Source organism: Palaemon carinicauda, chromosome 13 (assembly GCF_036898095.1).
Source record: "Palaemon carinicauda isolate YSFRI2023 chromosome 13, ASM3689809v2, whole genome shotgun sequence".
Classification (NCBI taxonomy): Eukaryota; Metazoa; Arthropoda; class Malacostraca; order Decapoda; family Palaemonidae; genus Palaemon; species Palaemon carinicauda.
The window spans coordinates 133,469,068-133,487,584 of record NC_090737.1 but is presented as its reverse complement, the minus strand read 5'-3'; the positions used below and the strand labels follow the sequence as shown (position 1 = coordinate 133,487,584).

At 40.7% G+C, this 18,517-nt stretch overlaps 1 protein-coding gene across 1 annotated transcript in view; it reads left to right on the top strand.

The window, feature by feature from the left end:
- Positions 1-1,297: 1,297 nt before the first annotated feature.
- Positions 1,298-18,517, top strand: part of LOC137652463 (DET1 homolog) — a 110,284-nt gene continuing 93,064 nt past the window's right edge. The window contains exons 1-2 of the mRNA XM_068385848.1: positions 1,298-1,471; positions 15,904-16,120. Of these exons, the coding sequence (XP_068241949.1) occupies positions 1,444-1,471; positions 15,904-16,120 (245 nt within the window). The 5' untranslated portion in view covers positions 1,298-1,443. The remainder of the gene's footprint in view (positions 1,472-15,903; positions 16,121-18,517) is intronic.

The following is an 18,517-nucleotide window of genomic DNA, read 5'->3' as shown; positions in this document are numbered from 1 at the left end:
AGGCACCACCTAATCACCAACTCGTAGGATGAGCACCACCTAATCACCACCTCGTATGACGAGCACCACCTGATCACCAACTCGTATGACGAGTACCACCTAATCACCAACTCATATGATGAGCACCACCTAATCACCAATTCGTATGATGAGGAAGCTGTTAGGGCCCAAGTCAATGGATATTTAGTAAAACAAGAGAGGAGCTCATTCTTTTGTTTAGGCGAGTGTCAGAGTTATGCCCTCTAAGGGTCATAAGAGAGTTTGGTTAGCACAAATAAGCAGTGTGTTTGAATATACTAGATCTATCTTCCCCTTTAATGTAAGAGAAAGTAGGGAATCCTTCTTACAAGTCTTAAATTCATCTGCTTTGCTTATGAATCAGTCTCTGCTTTTTCAATAAATGCTAGACCTAAGACAAGTAATATTATGACAGACAATATAAAGGATAACCTGGGGCACATTTAAGGAGTCAAAATAGTGGAACGTATAACTTTCATATGAAATAAACTAGATAGTAAGAAGAATATGTAAATAAAATAATATGAATTATCAAAATAGCCCTAAATCTATTAAACCTAACATATACACAGAGAAAACTTATAAAGTGGTAATGTGAAACCATTTTGCAAATGTTTTGCAACACAATACTTTCTGTATGGTAAAATATAACAATTCTGACAGAAATTGGAATAAAAAAAGCTACAAATCGATATAAAATATTTAGGAAAATATATGCCAGTAGTCTTCAAAGCAGAAAGCTATGAATGTTTTATGTAGAGAGATAGGGAAAAGACGTGTTTAAACCTATTAATGAGACAAATTAGAATATTACATAATGTAAAAAGACAAATCTATACAATATGATACTGATAAACTGACAGAGGTCTCAGAAAAGAAGGTGAACTTAGAAATATTACATGAAATTGATTAAATGAATTAAACCATTACAAATATATGAAAATACTTTTAATGCAGTGATATTTTCCAGAGGAAGAATCAATATATTAAGAAAGAACTTTATTGACAGACACATAGGAGAAAGTTTAAACTGTGATGTTTTTAAGAATCTAGATTTTGATATTTTGTCATAAATATAGAGAAGAATCAATTGAACTCTAACAGGTGACGGTAACAGAAAGAAAATTAGTGGGGAATTTTATTAAATGAACATATTGAAAATTTACATTTTTTACATTTTTGTAAAAAATTACAAAATTAAATAAAAAGAAATTGAAAATAAAAGAAAAATTACACCGAACGATTACTTGAGGTGACGTTGTAAAGGCAATGTCTCAACCCTGAGTCCAAACTTAAATCAGAAGAAGAGGAAGAAGCTTTCTGTTTACATGTAATTGTGACATTTATTTTTCTCAACATCAAACAGCTCCGGAAGTCTGCCTGATATGTGATTGCAGTTTCTTTAGTTGGATGTAAGAAGGAAAGATGGGCTTATCCAGTGATTTTGATGCAGGTTAGATTTATTTTATCCATTTTGATTAAATGTTCAGGTATCCTGTACCAGGGGTTCGAACCCAGTCTAGAGTGTCATATCGTAGGATTAAGAAATGGGTGTTAAGTTTGTAAAATTGTTTTAGACCAATCTGTTATTTGGGGGCATTGAAATAGTATTTCTTTACTGAATAATGATTTGAACAAATCATTCACAAATTTCCATTAAAAATTAGTTTCAGACATACTAGACACCTTATGGGAACAACAAGAATAGGGCCTCAGTGGGAATTATGGACGCTTTGTATGTAAGTGGCCAGTTCCTCCTGTGTGCATAGAAAATGGGAATTTTCTTCCATTTTGTTAGTCGTTCGTAAGACTTTATTTTTTGTAAAATCTATACACAAGAACACCACCTAACCTAACCTACAAGCCATTTCCTTACCTACTTACCTAATGAGAGCTAAAACCCCCCCTTAGACTGGCGTATTCTTAGCCAGCCATCATCATTCATATAGGTGGCTGCTATCACACATACACTTTGGAATTACAGGTTTTGGGCAGGGGAAAAAACCATATGATTAAGATTCATGTATGCAACTGAACCACAACCATCTACCCTAACCTAGGGTGCTGGAATTTCTATTTTTGTTCCTCCCCTCTTTTCCTGATTTCCCCTGTGATTTTGTATCTCTTCAAAATCTCTTCAATACACCACTTTTGTGTCTTATATTTACTCACTATTTACTACCTTAGTCAGGATGTTTCCCTGTCCCCCAGTAGTCCTCTAAGTGCACATCATGCAGTGCACTGTAGGTATTATGGGGCCTTTGTATAACAACGACAGGACCTCCCGCTTACATGGAACACCACCTAACCTAAACTTCCCCAGCCAACCTAACCTACAAACCGTATCCTTACTTACCTAATGGGGTGTTGACACTTCCTTAAACTGCCATATTCTTAGCGATATGGTTGAAAGTAAGAGAGTTATGGGGCATGGCTGTCTTCATACATACATCCCTTCATTACAATAGGGTCTTTTCATCATCTGTATCATCCCTAGCTGCACCTACTTTTTAATTATTATACTCCTCCTCCATTCCTACTTCCTTTCATCTTGCTCTCTAACCCTTTAAAACTTTTGCCTTTTCTCAATTTCCAAGGCTTGGAAACCTTAGTCCACCTAATACTTTAAGGCTCAAGCCCTAATGGTTTTGTACACCCAGAAGGGCTTGGTATGCTGGTTAATTCAGGCCTTCTCCATCATGAGGCTCAATACTAAACAGTATTCTAGAAGTTTTATTCCAGCTTTGACCAAGCTGTGGAATGATCTTCCTAATTGGGTAGTTTAATCGGTAGAACTGCAAAAGTTCAAACTTGCAGCAAATATTTTTATTTTGAACAGCCTAACACAAGTCTCTTTTTATAGTTTATATATGAAAGATCTGTTTTAATGTTGTTACTGTTCTTGGAATATGTTATTGTTTTAATGTTGTTACTGTTCTTAAAATATTTTGTTTTGATTTTTTATTATGTTTCATATAGTTTATTTATTTCCTTTTTTCCTTTCCACTCTGGGCTATTTTCATAGTTGGAACCTAGCTGGTAATAATAATAGTAATAAGTATTACTCACCTGAGTCTTGAAAAGACGATTAACTGTACTTTGCTTTTAGGTTACCATTCATATCTCTGGCTCTTGGCAGGGCAGGATTAATCAGATCAGGAATTAAGATATTTAGCTCGCGTAAACCCTGCAAATATTCAGCCAAGAAAACTAGCTGATCTTTTCATTTTCCGTTGTAGAACTTTGCCGTCATTGAAGGACTTTCGTTAAGATGTGTCAGTATTTAGGATTGAGTGTCAATTGTGAGGGGGGAGATTCTGTCTGTCAAACAACTAGTTTATTTAGGTATGGAATTAGACACGCTTTCAGTGATGGCACATCCAACCAAGGAAATAATCCGCTAACTTTGGGTGTCTGTAGGAATGTGTTCCAACACTACCAGCAAAAGTTTGTATTGTTATTTTTATTATTACTAGCCAAGCTACAACCCTAGTTGGAAAAGCAAGATGCTATAAGCCCAAGGGCTCCAACAGGGAAAAATAGCCCAGTGAGGAAAGGAAATAAGGAAATACCTGTAAATAAATGATGAGAACATGATGAGAACAAATTAACACTAAATCATTCTAAAGACAGTAACAACATCAAAACAGATATGCCATATATAAACTAGAAAAAGACTTAAGAAATATGTTCCATACAGCAGGTGTAGGTTGAGACCTGTACAGCTTCAGCTGAACAGAGGAAGTTGGAGACACGCCAGGAAGATAGTTTTCTAGTAATAATTTATTAAAGGATTCTGGTAAACCTTGAGTGATGGCCACACCAAAGAAATTTATTTGCAGGGGGTTTCTCTATTTATTCCCTCAACGAATCTATTGTAAATTCACAAATGCCTCCAGTGATGGTTTGGATGCTTGAGGGTACACTCGGCACACTATTCTATCTAATTTCTCTTCCTCTTGTTTTGTTAAAGTTTTTATAGTTGATATAGGAAAAAATTATTTTAATGTTGTTACTGTTCTTAAAATATTTCATTTTTCCTTGTTTCCTTTCCTCACTGGGCCGTTTTCCCTGTTGGGGCCCCTGGGCTTATAGCATCCTGCTTTTCCAACTAGGGTTGTAGCTTAGGTATTGATGAAAATGATAATAATAATAATATGATGGATTACATTGCTTTGAGGCAATATTTTATGGAGGCTGTAGAAGATTATATAAATATAGTACATAGATCTTTGGACAGTTTTTCTAAATCTTGTGGCATTCTAAAATAAGTGCCTGGTTAAGGTACAGGGTGGGATGTTGAACAAAGTTGGAAAAAAATTCCCAGTAATATGCCAATTACCTTTCCAGATTCACTTTTTGGCTAAGAAAAAACATTGTACTGTATTGACATCGAGATGTATCCCAGTAGGAATAAGAGTAGTAGATTCTTTGAACAAGAAAGGTCTGGCACTACATGCATAGTGGTCATTGCTCTTTGAATATGCAGAAGAATTCCTGATACAAGTGCTGGGAATGCTATAGGCCCACAGAAGACTCTGTTTACTAAATTCAAGAAAAGTATGATTTATGAAATATGTCATTTGTTCCTGTATATTTGGGAAAAGCCCTTTCTGAGTGGAGATACCTTAACATGGTGAAAGGTTCTGTGTATAGCCATGATCAGCAAAGCTTTACTATAGTCTGTCTAGAATGTCATGAAACATCGAGTAGGTTTGCGGCGCTGCCAAACTTCCTCAAGACTTTTAATCTGACTCAAGCTAATCCCAGCATCCTTCTATTCCGGGTCCTTTAATACGGTCGTAAAATTTCCTTTTTAATCCCATAATCTGGATCTTTCCAGTCACACAAAAGGTGAATGGTTGTTGTGGATCAAGTTGACCTTGTGTTTTGAAAACAGCTCATAAAGTTGATTGCTTTGTTTATTTTAAAAACATTCATGTAAAAAAATTTTTTTAGGGAAAGTTTGATCACCATATAAAGTACGGGAGACAAGTAAATGTCCTTTAATACATATCACAGTATTTCTACAACTTTGAAGAGATCCATCTCAGATGAAAATGAAAATTTAACGTTTCGTACCCTACGATCAATCTAGTTCAGTACAATACTGGAATCTTAATGTACTAAATGTTTTCGAGCTTTATTACTCATAAAGCTTGAACTTTTATTCTTTATATAATTTGAATTCTGATTGAATCAGTTTATATTTGAACATTATCAAATGTGTAGTCAGGTTCTTGAAGATATCTGTAACCTGGCATCGTCATTCTCTCTCTCTCTCTCTCTCTCTCTCTCTCTCTCTCTCTCTCTCTCTCTCTCTCTCTCTCTCTCTCTCTCTCTCTCTCTCTCTCTCTCTCTTTTACCATATTTGTTGTAGAATTGATGAATGTGCTAAACATAAAATATTTCATAAAATAATACTTTTCTCCATTAAAACAATTGCTTGGATTTTAGGATAATGAAACCATAAAATTGATAGACATTTTCTTTAAAATAAGGCGCTGTTTTAGTAAAAAAATAAAATTGTCTTGGTTAACAGGAAGTAAATTCTCATATGAGGATGAAACCTCTAACATAGAAACAAGGAGTAAAACAAATGTATGCAGTGAAATCGATAAAGATTTTTCCCATAAAATAAATTGTTTACAAAAATACGTGTTGTTTACCGTCACAGGATAAAACTAAATAACAAAATAAAACAGAAGTTTTCATTGAATTAAATCACGATAATCCTCCAGTGTTTTTCAGCATTAATGTGTTTTATACTATTCTTCATCAGATGAAGTTACTTCTATAACAAATGAATCAACAAACTGATTCACAGCAACATCATTCTCTGTGTCTTTTATAATGATGTCTTCAACATGATTAATGGCATTTTTCCAATTTTTTCTGTCACGCATGACAGTGCCACTTGCAGCAAAGATGTTAGATCTGCCATTTTAAATGTATTCCTTTTGGCTACATAGTCTTTAACCTGCGCCCAAATGAGTTCAATTGCACTATAATGGCAGTGATAAGGTGGCAGCCTTACCACCCTGTGACCTTTTTCCAAAGCTATTTTGTTGATGACATATTTTGGAGCATTTCCATGTTTCACTGCTTTCACCATTTCAAGCAATTCACACTTCGTCAGATATTCTGGGGGATTTTCACCTTTATTTCTTGACCTGTCTTGGATCGCTCCCTTTGTCCTTGCCATGGTAGGAGGTTTGTCACTATGCACTGAATGGTATGATGCGTTGTCCATAATTATGACGGACTGTTGTGGTATATTGGTTATGACCTGCTCTCGAAGCCATTTTTCGAATACAATGTGATTCATTTGGTGGTGATAGTCACCGTCGTTCTTTGCTTGGAATACCAACTGTGCATTTGGCACGAATCCTTGCTCAGATCCAGCATGCAAAATGATAATTCTACTCCCTTTCCCGCTTGGTGGGTTTATTCCAGTTGCTCCTGTCGAACTTTCATCCATCCAACACTTGGTGACTGTATAATTCTGATTAATCCAGGTTTCTTCCAGAAATATAACAGAATTTTTTCCTGTACTCCTAATATTTTTCATTTCACATAGGAACTTGGTCCTGGCACTTGCAATATCACTTCTCTCCAGTAGAAATTTCCGCCCGTTAACTCTTCCGTATTTAAATCCAATTTCTTTAAGTATCTTACGTAAAGATTCTCTGCATCCACTAAATCCAATATTTTCAATATTAATCTTACCCGATAATCATGTAGCTGTCAACTCTGTTGCCCGACAGAAATCTACGGTCGGGATACGCCAGCGATCGCTATTCAGGTGGGGGTGTACACAACAGCGCCATCTGTGGTCAGGTACTCTAGTACTTCTTGTCAACACCACCTCAATTTTTCCTCTGTCGTGCCTCCGGCTAGACCTACATGGATACGCTGTTGATTCTGGAGTTATTGCTCACGATTTGGTGATGTATTTGCTCTAGAGTTTAGCCTTCGCTATTCAGGAAGCTATATCATTAGCTTAGCAAGTTTTTGGAATTAATTTGATTTAATTTTTGATTTAATTTTGGTACGAAGAGAGTATGAACTCTCTTTCACTTTTAAATGGCCGACCCTTCCCTTAGACGGAAGTGTTGGTGTCGAAGAGAGTATAGACTCTCTTAATTTTGCTTAACAAAGTTATAGAATTATTTTATATCTCTCCGCCTTTTATAGGCCTCTTTGATTAACTTCCTTTTATTATAAACTTATTTAAATTAATTTTTATATTTGTTTATATTCGACCTTTCCTAATAGTAGGCGGTCTTTTCTTGGTACCGAAGTTAATTAACTTTGAGCCCGTCATTTCGTTTTTACCTGTTAACATATTATGCTATTTTAATGTTTTTGAAAGAATTTCTTTGATAGTCTTGTACTGTTTTCAAAGTTGAACTAACGTTTTGTTTTGTCTCTGCAGTTGTTGACGTTCAGAACGTTCAACTTGCGCTCTATCGTTACGATAGAGAGAGAGTCTATCACGGTGTCACGTTGCAGTAAGAGTAAACCGATTCTAGCGTTTTGTTCATTCTTTCTTAGCTTAAATGGTTCTATTCTAATAAGGAACTTTTTATTTGGGAAACCTTTCAGTTTTTTTCCTTTAACAATAATATGTTTTAACGATATATATAATTGGGCTCTTCTCTCAGATGCTAAGTCAAGAGAGAGAGAGAGAGAGATAGAGACGGAGGGAGAGAGAGGAGGATAAACGTTTCGTTCAAACGGGTAACGTTGTTATCGTTTTTGTTCTTCTCCCTAGTCTCTTTAGGGGAAGAAGGTAAACGTTTCTAGAGTTTTATTCTTGTTCTCAGACTTTATGCGGTGAGATTTTAAACGTAGTTTATTTGATCTAGTGTTTAATCTCTTTTCCAGCCACTGAATTATTTATCTTTCATTATGTTTTTCTGTTACATTGTAATACTGTTTTCGCAATTACTAACTTTTAATGAAGGATAGAATTGCGTGTTTCAGGTACAAACCACTTAAAGTTTCGAGTTCAGTGAAATAAGTGCAAACAGAAAATCAAAAGTGATAAAGTGATAAGCGCAAAGTTTTACAGTGTTGCGTTCGAGGGTTCGTCTGTTCGTGCCAGTTGTTCGCCTAGTCTGGGACCTCTTACAAGCTCCCAAGCCCAGGGGAGAAGTAATGTCGAAGGACTTATGGGTTCAGCAGGCCTTGATCGACGAACAGACGTTTCCCTCCGTGGTTTCGGGTGTAACCTACTCACGTAGCCGACGTGATCACCCCACCCACACAAAGACGAGAGAGCCCATTTATTCCTCGTCTGCGGAAGAGGTTTCTCGCAGAAACCATGGACCAATCTTGCAGCTTTTAAGTGCAAGTCGGTCCCTTCCGCGCAAGTCCAACTCCTAGGTGGTGCTATTAGCACTGGGTCAGTTCGGACTTGCTGCAGTACGACAACTGCACACCTCCCAGAGAGGCAAGGTGGTATCGCAACAGACAGTAACTCCGTCTGTTGCCGCACCAGCTGTTTTAGACCCTCAGTTTCAACGGACAGTAGCTCCGTTTGTTGTTGTCTTTCTTAAACTCTAGTGGTCTTTGCTGCTGACAATGCAGTCTCAGCTTGCGGTGTTGATGCAGGAGTTTCAGGCAGAGAAGGTTAACACACCTCCTCCTGCGAGCGCTCCTCCACCTCTACGCAGTCCAGCCTGCCAGACGTATGTTGTTGAGGTTCCTCAAGCTACCTCCATGCGTGAGCTGCCGCTTTGGGAGTTGCCAGATACCAGCTCTGTGCAGCAACCTCCTCTTTCCTTGAGGCAGGAGCCTCTTGCCACGCGGCAACCTCCTCAACACTTGAGGCAGGAGCCTTTTGCTTTGCAGCAACCTCCTCTACCCTTGAGGTAGGAGCCTAATGCGTTGCGACTACCTCCTCCATCCTCGAGGCAGCTACCTCTTGCGGTGCGACAACCTCCACCATCCTCGAGGCAGCAACCTCAACTCCACCTCTGCGCAGTCCACCCTGCCAGACGTATGAAGTTGAGGTTCCTCAACCTACCTCCACGCGTGAGCTGCCGCATTGGGAGTTGCCAGATACCAGCGCTATGCACCAACCTCTCGCGTTGCGGCAACCTCCACCATCCTTGAGGCAGCAACCTCAACTCTTGCGCAGTGGCGATTCTAGGACTCTGAAAGTGGGGGGGCCACTTCAGGGCCAATATAATTTTTGGGGGGGCATTTATTGTTGGTGGCTAGGTGGCACTCTGAAGACAATATTATGTCATTAATGAAATAACAAATGACAATAATAACACCTCATTACTTTCATAACTTGCATTTGTAAAACATATACATGTATGCCTACACAAACATTATGATAATGGAGGTTATTCGTATTACTTAAAAAAAAAAAAATATATATGTATTTCTTGCAATATATTTTTAACAAAATCGCAAAAATATGGCAAAAATATCTTCAAAACAAAAATGAATCATGAGTTATGAATGTAATGTAAATTTTATGTTGATATTAAAACCCCATGCAAGCATGCATGAAGTAATGCAGTGTTGCCAACAGGGCGAGTTTCCCTTTCCTGAGGTGAAGTACCTCAACGCATGCGGCATAAGCCTCATCCCTTGCAGCTTGAGCCTCATCCCATGCAGCATGAGTCTCATACCATGCAGCATGAGCCTCATCCCATGCAGCATGAGCCTCATCCCATGCAGCATAAGCCGCACGCCATGCAACATGCTCTGCTTACCTTACAGCATGCTCTACATACAGCATGCTCTGCATACCTTACCGCATGCTTCTCAGTCACACATCTTTGGTTGTTGCCAACTCACTAGACTGTCAAGCAGTTTCATAACGTTGCCTTCTAGTCTGCTGCTTTTGCACCAGTGAAACCCTCACTGAGAGAACTTAGCTTTTCTCGGATATGGTTCCTGTAGATGAGAAAGTGCTATTCTCCCTCCTTCTGATTTTCCCTTGAGGACTCTGTCATTTGGAGAGGAGCCTTTAGCTGCTTAGCCTCCTATGGACTTTTATTTAAGCATAGCATGCTTCCAGGGAGGGTAATGGTTCCACTTCAGTCGCTAACCCCGTCTGTTACCACACCTGCTCCCATAGACCTTGAGCTGTGTTGCAAGACATGCAGTCCAAGCTTAGTCCTTGTTAGAGGATTTTTTTTGTTTACGGAGTCAGTGTGTCACTGGGAAGACGTTCAACAACCAGCAGAAGTGACTTGTTGTGACGCAGTGCGGCAACCTCAGCAACCCGATAAGGAGTTGTCTGTACGACCCAGACAGTCTAGACAGCTTCGGGTTGTCACTGTACTTCCTCGCTTCCCCATGGTTGACAGTTCACAGACTGTGCAGCAGTACCATGATCTTGTGTCCGGCTCCGTCAGACGACTAGCTTTTAAGAGCTCCCACAAGTCGTCGCTGTCTGGACATTCTCAGATGGACTATGGATCTGACCAAGGAACTGGGCCTCCTGGTCAATTTTGAGGAGTCCCAGCTCGTCCCATCCCAGACCATTGTCTACCTGGGTATGGATCTTCAGAGTCGAGCTTTTCGGGCTTTTCCGTCGGCCCCAAAGATATACTAAGCCCTAGATTGCATCCAGAGCATGCTGAGAAGGAACCGATGCTCAGTCAGGTAGTGGATGAGTCTAACAGGGACACTTTCATCGCTGGCCCTGTTCATCGAGTTAGGGAGACCCCACCTCCCCCCCTTCAGTATCATCTAGCGGCTCACTGGATAAAGGACATGACCCTAGAGACGATCTCAGTTCCTGTTTCCGAAGAGAGGAGGTCTACTCTCACGTGGTGAAAGAACAGCTTTCTTCTCAAGGAAGTCTACCTTTGGCTGTTCAGAAACCCGACCGCCGTCTCTTCTCTGACGCATCAGACACGGGCTGGGGTGCGACTTTGGACGGACAGGAATGCTCGGGAACATGGAATCAGGAGCTAAGGACACTTCACATCTTTTGCAAGGAGCTGTTGGCGGTTCATCTGGCCTTGATAAACTTCAAGTCCCTCCAGCTTAACAAGGTGGTGGAGGTGGACTCTGACAACACCACAGCCTTGGCTTACATCTCCAAGCAGGGAGGGACTCATTCGTGGAAGTTGTTCTAGATCGCAAGGGACCTCCTCATCTGGTTAAAAGATCGAAAGCTCACGCTGGTAACGAGGTTCTTCAGGGCGATATGAATGTCATGGCAGATCGCCTTAGCCGGAAGGGTCAGGTCATCCCCACAGAGTGGACCCTTCACAAGAATGTTGGCAGCAGACTTTGGGCCCTGTGGGGTCAGCCAACCATAGATCTGTTCGCTACCTCGATAACCTAGAGGCTCCCGTTGTATTGTTCTCCGATTCCAGACCCAGCAGCAGTTCACGTGGATGCTTTTCTGCTGGATTGGTCCCATCTCGACCTGTATGCATTCCCGCCGTTCAAGATTGTCAACAGGGTACTTCAGAAGTTCGCCTCTCGCAAAGGGACACGGCTGACGTTGGTTGGCTCCGCTCTGGCCCGCGAGAGAATGGTTCATAGAGGTACTGCAATGGCTGGTCGACATTCCCAGGACTCTTCCTCTGGGAGTGGACCTTCTACGTCTACCTCACGTAAAGAAGGTACATCCAAACCTCCACGCTCTTCGTCTGACTGCCTTCAGACTTTCGAAAGACTCTCAAGAGCTAGGGGCTTTTCGAAGGAGGCAGCCAGAGCGATTGCCAGAGCAAGGAGGACATCCACTCTCAGAGTCTATCAGTCTAAAGGGGAAGTCTTCCGAAGCTGGTACAAGGCCAATGCAGTTTCCTCATCCAGTACCACTGTAACCCAGATTGCTGACTTCCTGTTACATCTAAGGAACGTAAGATCCCTTTCAGCTCCTACGATTAAGGGTTACAGAAGTATGTTGGCAGCGGTTTTCCGCCACAGAGGCTTGGATCTTTCCACCAACAAAGATCTACAGGACCCCCTTAGGTCTTTTAAGACCTCAAAGGAACGTCGGTTGTCGACTCCAGGCTGGAATCTAGACGTGGTCCTAAGGTTCCTTATGTCATCAAGATTTGAACCTCTCCAATCAGCCTCTTTTAAGGACCTCACATTAAAAACTCTTTTCCTCGTGTGCTTGACAACAGCTAAAAGAGTAAGTGAGATCCACGCCTTCAGCAGGAACATAGTTTTCACATCTGAAACGGCTACATGTTCCTTGCAGCTCGGTTTTTTGCTAAAACGAGCTTCCTTCACGTCCTTGGCCTAAGTCGTTCGAGATCCCAAGCCTGTCCAACTTGGTGGGGGACGAACTGGAGAGAGTACTTTGCCCAGTTAGAGCTCTTAGGTACTATCTAAAAAGGTCATAACCTTTACGAGGACAATCAGAAGCCTTATGGTGTGCTATCAAGAAGCCTTCTCTTCCAAGGTCTAAGAACTCAGTTTCTTACCTATTCAGGCTCCTGATTAGGGAAGCACATTCTCATCTGAAGGAAGAAGACCTTGCTTTGCTGAAGGTAAGGACACATGAAGTGAGAGCTGTGGCTACTTCAGTGGCCCTCAAACAGAACCGTTCTCTGCAGAGTGTTATGGATGCAACCTATTGGAGAAGCAAGTCAGTGTTCGCATCATTCTATCTCAAAGATGTCCAGTCTCTTTACGAGAACTGCTACACCCTGGGACCATTCGTAGCAACGAATGCAGTAGTAGGCGGGGGCTCAGCCACTACATTCCCATAATCCCATAACCTTTTTAACCTTTCTCTTGAATACTTTTTATGGGTTGTACGGTCGGCTAAGAAGCCTTCCACATCCTTGTTGATTTGGCGGGTGGTCAATTCTTTCTTGAGAAGCGCCGAGGTTAAAGGTTGTGATGAGGTCCTTTAGTATGGGTTGCAGCCCTTTATACTTCAGCACCTAAGAGTCGTTCAGCATCCTAAGAGGACCGCTACGCTCAGTAAGTAAGACGTACTTAATAAAGGCAGAGTAATGGTTCAAGTCGTCTTCCTTACCAGGTACTTATTTATTTTATGTTATTTTTGAATAACTAATAAAATAAAATACGGGATACTTAGCTTCTTGATTAACATGTACACTGGTTTTCACCCACCACCCTGGGTGTGAATCAGCTACATGATTATCGGGTAAGATTAATATTGAAAAATGTTATTTTCATTAGTAAAATAAATTTTTGAATATACTTACCCGATAATCATGATTTAATTGACCCACCCTTCCTCCCCATAGAGAACCAGTGGACCGAGGAAAAAATTGAGGTGGTGTTGACAAGAAGTACTAGAGTACCTGACCACAGATGGCGCTGTTGTGTACACCCCCACCTGAATAGCGATCGCTGGCGTATCCCGACCGTAGATTTCTGTCGGGCAACAGAGTTGACAGCTACATGATTATCGGGTAAGTATATTCAAAAATTTATTTTACTAATGAAAATAACATTTTTCTTTGACTTCAAGTAGAATGCTATCCAGCGTTGGAATTTCCTTTCTGACATAATAACCGAGAACTGTCCTTCGTAAAACGCACTGATCAAATCCATCGATATTGGTTACAGTTGGTGGTCTTTTCCTTTTCTTTACGTTAAAAACGGGAGCTTCATTTTTTTCCAAGCTGTCTTTTCCTTCCTTACAAATGCGATATATCGTACTTCTGCACTGCTTAGTTGCATCCATTGTACGTTGTACTGCCGTGTCAATGCCTTGCATAACATTTTTGTCTTTTTTCTCCCTTTTGAAGTACTCGTGGACATTGAATATGACTTCTCGCGCCTGAGCACTTAATTGCTGTCGTGGGGAGCCTTCCATCTTAAACCGTCACGCTTGGGTATCAGAACCAAAGTGATAAGCTACTTAACCTTCCTGACCTGAGACAGAGAGAGATGTGGCAAAGTGTATGCCAAATCTACACTGTTTTTTCGCCTTAAGTGAGATTTGATGAATGAAATTGACGCAAAGCGGCAACGTCGGAAACCTACTCTATGTTTCATGACATTCTGGGCAGACTATAGTCAAGACCACCCATACCAGGTTGGTTTGCTGTGAGCAATCGAACAAAAGTCTGCCATCATCACCTATCCCCTCTGGGCAACATGGTTATGAAAACTGGCCAAACCCCAGACATGAATAAAGGCATGTTTGAGACTGTCCTGCCATGAACTAGAAACAGCTGAATTTGTTGTTGCTATTGTATTTAGGAAAAGCACAAATCACTTATCTGTCATTTGTTACTACACGAATACAAAGGTTGTTCCTCTGATTAGGAGATTGATTCAGGCCCACCTGGAACTTGGCAATTCAAACTTGTAACGAGTTTTGTGTAGTAGCTGGTAGTTTAGGGAGGTAACCAGCAATTCAGATGAGTTATTTTGGTGTTCTGTAAGGGATCTGAAGCGCTACCTAAAAAGAACCCAAGCGGTCAGACCCAGGTTACAAAACATTTGTAAGCACTGTTTTGAAGTTTTAAAAGTCACTCATGAATGGCATAGGTAAGGGCCAGTGACAATGCCCAAGATCCCTCTCCACCCAAGCGGGGACCAGGGAGGTCCTGCTGGTAACTCAGCAGGTGAACCTATAGGTTCCCCCAAACACCCCATCCTTAGCTCACAAAGATGATTAGGTTGCGGACACCACAGGAGACTGTTGAGCTTGAGCGGATCTCAAACCCCAGTCAAGTATATCGCCAGGAAAGAGACATTTCTAATAGGCTACCACAACCCTGTAGAATAAGAAAAAAAAAATTAATAGAAATTAAGATCTCCTTTTGGTTGCGGGAGACTTTTCAACAGAGTATTGGGCCTTAGATCACCTAGTACAACAGAACTGCTCATGAGATCAGAGGAGTTGGTGCTATTCTCACCTTCAAGAAAAATCTCTTAGTGATCCAAGTTTTAAACGCTGGAGTATAGAAGTATCAGATCCCCTTTACAGCACATCATTTGTCGGAATGCATTCACAGGTCTTTAGACACTCAACCCTAGCTCCTTTACATGATCAAAAGCATCATGTCTAAGATAGCGGTTACAACATAATTCTAGGTCGAGGGTGAGAGGACCTGACCCCTTTTCCTCTCTTCTCTCCCCTCTCCTGGGGTACAGTTGTGGGTATCCTATGTAGCTGGATGGACGTAGATACAGGGAAGCCTCGTCTTAAGCTAACAGCTTTTTTATTGATATTGAATAGAATTGTTCATTCCACTATCCTCCTCACAAGTGGGAGGATAAGTATGTTCAGTTGTTTATACCTTCCTTGATAGACTTATCAGTCTAAGGAAAGAGATTTTCTTTTGCAACAGCCTTGGTTGCCAGGGCCGTGAGCTTGATGGCACTTGCGACCCTGGTTCGGGAGGTGCCTAGGATGCCATTTTCTGTACCGTAACAGATCTGAGATTAGCAATGCCAGGATTTTATCCTGCCAGTTTGGTAAAAGAAACTTCTTCCCACCTAAGTATGAGAATCCTATTTAAAGGGCGATGGTTTGTATATGTGTAGGAACTTCCTGACCATGCAAATCTGAGTCCTTTAACTTAACTAATTGCCATTCCCAAAAGTCCCACATGCAATCAAAGGGACTTTAGCACTAACTAGGGGCTGGGCTTCCGCACCACCAGCTGGTAATTACTGGCTACTGCAAACACCTCGTTATAAGGTTTTATTGTTGTGTTCCCGCTGCTCTTGAATCAATCTCCTTATTAAAGGTCTCGGGTTTGTATAGTTAGGAAAAATACTAATTACTTTTAGAATTTGTGTATTTAGAAAAGTTACAACTACTGTATATACAGTTGAATTTTGATAGATTTTGAAAATTGTAGTATTATTTACTCTTTCTACTTGTATTTGTCTTGCATCCAAATTCCATCCTCAATTTATTATACAGTATATATATTTTTATTTTCTTTGCAGTAGATGACAGTGCTGATACATCCCAGCCTGGCATCAAAGTTCACAGTATTCCTCCTCAAAACCTGGTTGTTCGCCTTTTCCATCGAGAGATACATAGACATCCACGTAGACACCAGCATAGCAATCGTTATTTCTATCAAAATATAACTCCAAATTTCACTGTAACAAATATTCAGAAGCCACCATGTTTTCTGAGAAAATTTAGCCCTGATGGGAGGTAAGTTTATACTGTATTTCTTCTTTAACATTCATGATTATTTTGTTCCTACTTGTATACAAACCTTTTGTCCGTTAAAATAGGAAATGTCTTCAGCGGAGATGAGATGGCCGTTGAATTCCTCAACGTGGTAGTTAATGACAGATGGTGCGCAGGGTTAAGTAGCTCTGCTGTCCCACCTGACAAAGACTTTTCATATTTGTCTTCTGCCGTAACGAGTACGGACATATTGTTGCAACTTATCCTAAAACTTTAATCTTTTTGTTTTACTTTCTAGAAAGTGAATGCTGACTGTTGTATGCATTGATTATGGATTTCAATAAGCAAGAAATTCATACTTGCCAGAAAAAGGGTGACCACTCTAACCAGTTTACGGCTAAATTGGTTGTAGGCCTCCTTTGCAGTGACAAGTGTATGTCATGAATGAGCAATAAGCTAAACCTTCTTCGGGGTCAGTCTTCGCAATACCGAGAAAGTCTTTCACCTCCTTCTTTCCATCATTGAGTGGTCTTGATACTTTAGCTTCTTGGGATACGCCCCTGGATCAGTCCCTGGGGACTATGTAGCAGGAGCAAGGAGGTCTCAGATTTACGCCGTTTGGCTTTCAGGCTTTGATAGTGTGTGGAGTTCCCCCAGTGATTACCACACTTCAATCGAGGCTGGAAGCACTAATGTTGTTGTGTTGTTTCTGGTTAAAAGATTGGTCACAGAGGCTCACAAAGAGTTACAGTGAACCCTCGCTACTTCGCGGTTCGACAATCGCGGATTCACCACTTCGCGGGGTTTTTCCATAACCCATATATATATACATATCGCGGATTTTCCGGAAAATTCGAAAATACCGCGAAATCTGAAGACCCCCAAATACGATATTTTGTTACCTGTAATTCCATTAATACTGTAATTAGTAATATCTGCTCTTACTGATTGTTCATTGCATTACATATGATATATAATTCAGCACAGAAAGAAATAAAACACGAAAAGAGAATGTGATCATACGATAATTCAGTACGTAGTAAAATTAAATCGAACATGAAACGCAAATCAGATGCAGTCATATCATATTAGAATGGTGTGTACTGTAATGGATGTGCTTCTTTTCCATGAATCTTTTGTATGTATACGTACGTAGTACAGTACTGCATCCAATAATATTCTTTGTTGCAAAAATCACATTTCGAATAAGCGTACGAGAGAGAGAGAGAGAGAGAGAGAGAGAGAGAGAGAGAGAGAGAGGCGTAAAATAGCGTACGTAAATTTTTATTATTGTTATTATTATTATTGTTGTTGTTGTTGTTAATAAAATTATTATTGTTATTATTATTATCATGATTATTATTATTATAACTGTACAGTATTATTATCATTATTTATTATTATTACGGTATTGTACTTAATCTACGTACGTTCAGTATGCGCGGGGCATCTTCTATGAGTAACCAACGCATCATAGTACTGTAAGACGGGTTGTGATTGGTTCAAGCGCTGATAGATGACGAATCAGAACTCAAGTTTTGTTATCTAGCCTGTGATTGGTGTTTTGCCCGCATCTTCTACCCGCAGCATCAAAGTTCTCGCGGGGCTGGATCGTTCACTCTCTGTTACCGCGTATCGCTGAGTAGACGTTCTTAAGTTTGTGAAGTTTAATCTGTGCTGTGTGCGACCTTTTTAAGTTGAACTTTTTGTTACAGTACTGTACGTAAATCCTACTGTAATGGCTCCCAAGCGTTCTGCTTCTCTTAAGGCTGGTAGTGAGCCTAAACGCCACCGAAGGATGATGACGATAGCTGAGAAGGTTACGCTTCTCGACATGTTAAAAGATGGTAGAAGTTACGCGGCCGCCGGCCGCCATTTTGGCATCAACGAATCCACCGTTCGCTATATCAAAAAGGACGAGGCGAACATTAGAAAGACGGCTGCAATCACCTTTAGCAGATCAGCGAAGCGAGTCGTTACAACGCGTAATAAAACGATCGTACGCATGGAAGGTGCTTTAGCTGTGTGGATTGCCGACTGCTGGAAGAAGAACATAGCGTTGGATACGAACACCATCCAAACAAAGGCTTTGAGTTTATATGAGAATTTTGCTGCAAAGGAACCTAAAGACGACGACGGCAACCATGCTGAAGATGATGATGATGCAGATGATCCTCAACCAGGGACATCCACTGATTCCCAGCCTCAGAAATGTTTTTCCGCAAGCAAAGGATGGTTCGCGAAGTTTCAGAAACGCTTCGCCCTGAAAAGCGTTTCCCTGCATGGGGAGTCTGCTTCCGCTGACACTGCCGCTGCTGAAACTTACGTGAACCAGACGTTCAAGAATATTATCGCCGAAGGTGGATACAAGCCGGAACAAGTCTTTAATATGGATGAGACTGGCTTGTTTTGGAAGAG